At 40.9% G+C, this 7,863-nt stretch overlaps 1 protein-coding gene across 2 annotated transcripts; it reads left to right on the forward strand.

The window, feature by feature from the left end:
• The first annotated feature begins 708 nt into the window (after nt 1-708).
• On the forward strand, nt 709-4,909 carry LOC113681122 (tauropine dehydrogenase). 2 transcript variants are annotated; one of them, XM_027198194.2, is made up of 4 exons: nt 709-837; nt 2,014-2,550; nt 3,217-3,522; nt 4,004-4,909. In XM_027198194.2, the coding sequence occupies exons 2-4, from the start codon at nt 2,032-2,034 to the stop codon at nt 4,388-4,390; spliced, it is 1,212 nt and encodes a 403-aa protein (XP_027053995.2). In that variant the 5' UTR covers nt 709-837; nt 2,014-2,031; the 3' UTR covers nt 4,391-4,909. The 2 variants fall into 2 exon arrangements, with proteins under 2 accessions (XP_027053995.2, XP_089048138.1); XM_089192012.1 differs by having other exon boundaries at nt 717-837; nt 2,022-2,550.
• Nucleotides 4,910-7,863: the final 2,954 nt, after the last annotated feature.

The following is a 7,863-nucleotide window of genomic DNA, read 5'->3' on the forward strand; positions in this document are numbered from 1 at the left end:
ATGAGAGTAAACCTTAGATTCTGTTTGGTAGATCAACGTTTAAAGGTGGGAAATGGAATATGCAAGGGGGATAAGTTTCGAATGAAACGGTGGAGTTTCGTCGGTGGTGGAGGAGTTATTACAAGATGTTTTGGTTTATGCAATGAGTTGATAGCGTAACTTGACCGCCGTAAAGAGATTGTAAAGTTTATCAACTCAGTTGATTAAACCAATTTATCATAGAATAACAATAGACCTTTTTCGGAGCAGTTGTGACGAGTTGATGGCCTTTTGTTTTTTTCAAGTCCACGCAAGTACCAATTTAACCACGACAAGGCGGTATTTTTTTTTGCGATGGTCAAGTCTTGCGCTGCAACATCATTGCGTCTCGGAAAAAAAAATAACGTTTGATTGCATATTTGACCGCGGAAGAGTTGTTCTTCGCGGCCGCACCGAGACCTTCACGAGGAGGTGATTGTGTGTCGAAAGAAGATGCTATTGACATGAAATTTACAAGATCAGGCAGTGCTACGTTGAACTGCAAAGTCCACAAGAATTGTTGAGTGCAGTTCGGGATACTGAGAGGGCTACTCCAAAACTGGAAATTGCTTTCGAAGACCTTTATAGACAGTACTCCGAATCCTACTGATAACTTTAAAGCTGGCGTGACTGACGGTGCATCATGGCGTGACTGACTGTTCATTATGTCGTCACTTTACCATTTGTATACACGATATCCCGTGAGACCCCTCGACATCATTTTTAGTTCGTGTAAACTCGGTCAAGGTAATTTCATTAGAAGTTAAACGGTTCTCTGCGACTTTCAGCTGTTGCTGTACAAGGCAATTTGATCCTGAGGTAAGTAAGTCTGGCAGGAGACGTATTTCTAAGTGTACGTTATGATGGAGATCCTTCGTTCATCCTTTAGCAGGAAAAGAGAACACCGTCGTTATTACCTTATTCGGATTCGTCTATCTTGTTGGTAGACCGGAGGAAGGTCGGCAGGTTTTCAGATTGGCGAGTCTAGTCCTAGAGGAACCAATCATTTGAAGATGTTTTAAAAAATCAGCGGATCAGTTCAAATTCAATTCCTGATTGTGTTACGGTTTCAAATTTTATATTTTATATCCATCTTAGGCAGACTTCTGTTGGCTTTAGGCGATAAATTGGAGTTTTTTCGACTTCGTGTTTAGCTCCTAAATTCGTAGTGAAGTTCTAATATTAAGAGAAATGGAAAAAAACTTTCCTGACTTGAACACGACGGCTCAGCAATTTAGTATGTTATGCTGTAACGCAACTTGCAGTAAAATCCTAATGGGGCAAATAAAGGGCAAAGCAGATACGTCCACACTGCTGCTGAAGTAAATTCTTTTCACGTAAAATTATTCATATTGAAATACCCGCGTCCAGATCTGAAGAAAATTAAACTACAAATACTTCGGACCGACGAATCGGGCAAAACACAAACGCTGATCGGCTTATTTGCATACATCTTTAAGTTATAGAAGATCAAATTAAATTTACATATGTAAACGTCAGAATCCGCAATGGACCAGAGTAAAACTGGTCTATGAAATATTCTTAGAGTGGGAAAAGACGTACATACTTAGATTTTGTATTTCCTACAGGCTAATTTATATATCAGTAGCTGCATTATTTTCTCTAGCACTGATACAGCTATATATTCAATAATTTGTATACGTGGCTGTCGATATGGGAAATAAAAAGGAAACGTGAAATGTCACGAAATCACACAGCGTGTTATTTACATCGGTAATGCTCAAAGACTTCGACTGTCTATTAGAATTTTCCTTTATGGAAGAAAATTCTGAGAAAAATGTCAACGAAAGATTTCAAAATAACTGTCTCCACACTTTGGCAAAAAGTTATGCTCGGAGCTCTTTTATTGTCAGCACAACATGCTTGCCCTCACCTATTTAGGTTAGACGGCCGACTGTAACCTGCCGCAGTTGAACTATTTACCATTTATTGAAAATCTTCACGGCTTCGATGTTAAATTTATAATTTAATCAGTTTTCCAGAAAAGAAGTTATGACAGACAGTATTAAACTTCTGATCTGCGGAAGCGGCAATGGAGCCCATGCCTTCGCGGGTATCGCCTCATCACATGGGGGAACTGAGGTCAGAGTGCTCAGTTTGTATCAAGACGAGGCTGAACGGTGGAGCAAAATCATGCAGACCGCTGATCTGGAGATCACCTGCCACCGGCGCGACCAAGAACCGAGCATCATCAGATCCAAGCCGGCTTTGATTACTAAAAATCCAGAGGAAGCTGTGCGTGGCGTTGACATTATAACTTTAGTGCTGCCAGCATTTGCTCATCGGGTTTTTCTGGAGGCTTTAAAGCCGTATATCGAGCCGGGTGTGATAATTGTTGGTCTGCCTGGGGCCTCGGGACTAGAATTCCAGGTTCGGGGAATCCTGGGAGAGAAAGCGAACATGTGTACGGTGATGAATTTTGAGTCGCTGCCTTGGGCGTGTCGCCTGGGTGAATTTGGAAGGAAATGTGATGTACTAGGGACTAAGGATTCAATGGTAGGAGCTATGCAGGTAAGCAGAATCATTTAAAACGCACGATGCACGTCGCTGCTACGGAGGCATAAGGGACTGAAAGTCTGATTTCTCCAGTTCGAATTCCGTCAGCCTCGCGCCAGACCTCTCCGTCCTCTAACCCATGTACCTTCTTTTGAACGCCGAGTGCGTTCGTTGGAATATTCTAAAAATACTACGGCTCATGTGAATGAGAGGCTTCTAAAACGGTCTCAAGGACAGTAAACTTGGTGAACCGAATAACAGAAGAATGCAAATATTTCAACGGAACTCGAAACCTGTTTGAATGGCCGCACTCATTAGAGAACAGATATGTCCATGTAGTTTGCATTGTTAGGATTTTTCGAGTCGACTGTCAACAGAGCATCAGGTGCTTGCTAGATGCTCTCACCATTGTACATTACCCCTAATTACTAATTAATCCTAATGCAGTGATAAAACACGTGACTTCTCTAACCTCCAGAGGGTCACTCGAATCCGTAACAATTGCGGTTTACGGACCTGAGACTGGTCTCAGCATGGCCGTGTTCTTTGTGCTTAGCGAGATTATCTCTCCCAGATAATCTACCAAGAACTGGAATTACAAAAGCACAAAGTAATTGGGCTCGAAAGGCATCCCAAATGAGCGTGCTTTAAAAACTGTTTTTTATTATAATTTTTCGTTAGGCTGGAAGAGATGCAGCACCAAAAAAAGACCCTGTTACTACCCTACAGAGTCTGATTGGCGACCACCCTCGTTTGAAGGTCTCCGGGCACCTTATTGGGATGACTCTCATGAGTCCTAACGCGTATGCCCATCCGTCAATCATGTTTGCTCAATGGGAAGGGTGGGATGGGAAGCCTCTGAAAGAGGCGCCCCTGTTTTACACTGGGTTGAGTGAATTAGCAGCAGAAGTCTTGTCAAGTGCCTCCGACGAGGTTTTAAAAGTGAGCAAGGTTGTCAGTGAAAAATCTGGTGTGGACACATCACAGGTAAAGACAGGGAAGAAGAATTCTTAGTGAATTAATATAGGCACACTGAAAAATTTTAAGAAGCTAATTGAAGAATCTCTTCTAGGCTGATCGCTGAGCGTCAAAGTTTATGAGAATTTTCTTCCACATTAATTTTTTCCCAAAATTATTCCTTTCAACCCCCGAATTTGTTTTTATTGTTGTCGTGGTCTGTGTAATATAAACTATGGTTGTACACTCATGTTCTATTTTTTCAGCTTTCTACCGTTTTCCCAACCTGTTGGGCTTCATTTAACTAACTTCTAATCAGCCTAGTGTCTTTGATTCCTCAACCATCCCATAGAAAGCGATAACATCGCATAGGAAGCATATTACGTTAACGAAAAAATAAAGTAATTCTATTTTATGATGAAAAAAGCATGTACATGAAATATTTTGCGTGCAAAAAGCGATCGTTTGGATTAACTCCCTTTTGATAAGTTTGTTTCTTTCTCCGCTTTAGGTAACGAGCATCTATGATCTTCTTGTCAAGTTCTATTCTCACGAAATTTCCGATACTTCAAGCCTGCGATCTTGTTTTTGCACAAACGCCGCGTACCAGGGTCTGAAGCATCCGATGAAAGAGAATATCAATAAGTCCTTCGTACCGGACTTCTCTCATCGTTATCTGACAGAGGATGTGCCGTATGGACTGGTGGTCATCCGGGGTATAGCGGAAATCGTACAAGTGGGGACGCCCACCATAGACAAAATTCTTCTATGGGCCCAAGAGAAAATGGGAAAAGAGTACCTTGTTGGGTCTAAACTTCAGGGTAAAGATGTGCCTTCTACGCGAGCACCTCAGAGTTATGGACTGATCTCGCTGGACGCTATTTTGGGAAGAGCCTAGTTTGTGCTCATAAGGGCGTCTTACTTTCAGTATGGCTGGTTCAAGAAATCATAAACTGGAACACAAAGATAGAAAATTATTGTCATTAACCTTCATGTTCCATGAGGCTTTCACAGAAACATTTTCAGGAAAAGAGGTGTCTGCCAGAGGATATTTTGATTTTAGAACGAGTTTTTATCGTGGATAGGGTTTGAATCTCAGTGATAGAGTGTCGTAAACAAAAGCTGAAGGAATCAGAACAACTGATTATTTTTATGCATTTTTCGTTTGTCGCTGAACTAATTTTCTAAGAGTTCACGGTAAATAAATGAAGACTGATCGACTCACAATGTTCGGTAATGTTTGTGAAGTAGAGCGAATCCATCAGTTTAACTGTTGAAAAGTCTCCAACTGGCGAACGTTTGTAAAATTAAACTGTTGTTCCGATTTTCATTGCTTAACAAGTAAGAGCAATGTCATTGGCATTAGTCAATATCTTTCAGCGCATTAAATGGTAGTCTAAACGGACTCATCTTAGAAACGACATTGAACGAAGTCAGCAGCCTGTAGGTATTTAGGTAGCAACTTTTTGTATGAATTTGCAATTTTTCAGCAACAACAATTTGGTATTTTAACGAGCAACTTTTCAGAATTTTACGCGTACAATCAAGATAGGCCTAGTCGTATCTCTAGATAGCCCCGCCCCATCAAGTAAATATGTGTTATTTGCCGGCCGGGAGGTCCGTTTGGTGAAAAACAATTTTCACCATACGGACCGACCTTTAGCAGGTAAATAATATATTCATTTTTTTTAAACTTGACGAGATTCTTTCCGAAAGAACCCGAATGATTTAGGGCTGTAAATACGGCAAGATCTTCCATAAACTGAACAATGTTTGAGCGAGTAACTGGTTAAAATAGAGGTGATGCAAATTAAAGAGAGATACCTCACCGAAACATTTTCATTTCCGCAATGATAGAGGTGATTTAAAAGGCTTCTTAACAAACTTTGAAACATTATATTTACAAGTATCTGTCACAATATGACACCTGTCGATTCGAGTGCAAGTAAGACAAGAAACGCGCAAGAAGATTTGAAAAACAACGGAACTAGTTTGGCAAGGACTGTCACGATAATGTTTTCTTCAAAAACAGTCAATGATCTGACTCTGATCGACGATTCATTCATGTTCGAAGATTTACCTCTGTTCATTAAGGAAACGGCGAGGAAAGTAATTGTGAGTAAATTCAAATTTTTTAATTTGAAGTTGTGAGAGTGTGCTCGTTTGTTTGCTGCAATGGCGTGTGTAAATCTGGTCTTTCGTCCACAAAAACTAAATTCGAATGGCACACTCCAACGAGACACAAGGAGATTTAACGCGGCCTTTTCTCAATAAATTCCTTCAGTTTCTGTTGTGCAATTTACGGTACAAATGTCCAAATTGAACGGACTTGGAAAGACTCACCGGGAGCATATATTTGTTGTAGAACTGAAATTAAAACTTCTCTCGCTCTTTCGCTACGAACAAATTGTTTGAGAAAATTCAGATATTAAATGAATGAAAGTTCCATCGTTCAGTTAACTGTAACCAAATACCTCACGTTTTTATTTTCTAGGTATTTTTTGTGAACGATTAAAATTGATTGCAGACGGTTTATAGGCCGCTTGTCAACCAACGTAACGACGCTATTGCTTACACAAATTCATTCTGAAACCAATATATTTTCAGTCAACCAAAGTGATTTGATAGAGAGAAAAGAGAGGATTCATAAGTTATTTATGGGCTTGAGGTAGTGACCGACGTGTTTGCTTAAAAATACCGCCCAGCCGGAAAAACGAGATATATTTATGAAAAATGGTAACGAAAGTTGGGATGTACTCGGCGACTCACGAAAGCGTTACCGTGGCCCGTGGGCAGAGATAGGAAAATACTGACCGGATCAAGAACCAATCAGATTGCGGGTGACCTCAGGATTTCAGGAAATCTGAGAAAACGTCATTCTAAGAACGAGACACAGCGAGTTTGATTGATGAACTGATTTATTTCACTTACTGAAGTAAAAGGAGTTCTGGCTACTCAGATTATCCTTTAACATTGTCGAGTTGCAAAGTTTGCCCCGTGGCGATCCCAGAAATCTGTGCACAAACGCAAGGATCCCTCTAGTCATTCATTACACGAAACGAAGTTCAATTACCACATTATCACATCCATTTTGAATCGCAAAATTCAGTCGCTTAATACAATAATTTTTTTTTGGCTGTATAGGTATTTTATTGATCCAGTAAAATTAGCTGGTTTGTAAAAAGCTGCAAAATTTGTCTCTCATTTTCCTGCAATTTGATTGATTTCTTCAAACAAACCTTGAGAATGATAGAGCCCGGAAGATCGTTCCACAATTAAGGGGCGGCGGCATGGAAAGATCGATCGCCGAGCGTGGTGAGTATTTTACCCCTGCAAGGAGCAAGGAGCAAGGAGCAAGGAGCAAGGAGCAAGGAGCAAGGAGCAAGGAGCAAGGAGCAAGGAGCAAGGAGCAAGGAGCAAGGAGCAAGGAGCAAGGAGCAAGGAGCAAGGAGCAAGGAGCAAGGAGCAAGGAGTAAGCCGTCATTGGAACGGAAATCATATCTTCCGGTGTCTCTAACAGAAATCAGCTCACTTATGTAGGCCGGGGCAAGACCATGTATTGCTTTAAAAGTAATTAAGATAATTTTAAAAACTATGCGATATTTTACAGGCAGCCAGTGTAATGATTTGAGCAGAGGTGTGATATGACAAAATCTGCTCTCCTGGAATATAAGGCGTGCAGCTGCATTCTGGACTCTGTAATTTGTGAAGATGGCACTCAGGAACTCCAAATAGGAGGCTATTACAATAGACCAAGCGGCTAGATATAAAGACATGAATAAGTGTCTCCGTGCATTCTTTTGTTAAATATTTTCTAATTCTTCTAATGTTACAAAGATAGTGAAACGCTGCAGAGCAAGTCTTCGTGATATGATCAACCATAGATAGGTTTGAGTCAAACCAGACTCCAAGGTTTTTGACAGGAGAGTGCGGAGCTATATTTACTTTGCCAACTTTAATAATGTGTCCAATATCAACTTTGGCGAGCTGCTGCTTCGTGCCAATTAAAAGAAACTCAGTTTTTTCCACGTTTAACAATAGTTTATTCTCACGCATCCAACACCTGATCGCCTTAATACAACAATCAATAGCAGTAATGGCATCTAAGTGACCTGTCTCATCTGCGGGGCGGAAAGAGACGTAAAGTTGGGTATCGTCTGCATAGCAGCGGACAGATGGAAGATATTTTTCGACGACGTCTAGTAACGAGCTCGTATAGATGGTAAACAAGAGCGGTCCAAAACAGGAGCCTTGGGGTACTCCGCAGTTCAAATCAAACTTCTTCGACAGACACCCACGAACTAATATCCTCTAACTGCGCCCTGATAAATACGATCGGAACCACTTGGACACCCTGCCCCCAAGTCCCAG

This window comes from Pocillopora damicornis, chromosome 13, assembly GCF_964200805.1.
Source record: "Pocillopora damicornis chromosome 13, jaPocDami1.2, whole genome shotgun sequence".
NCBI lineage: Eukaryota > Metazoa > Cnidaria > Anthozoa > Scleractinia > Pocilloporidae > Pocillopora > Pocillopora damicornis.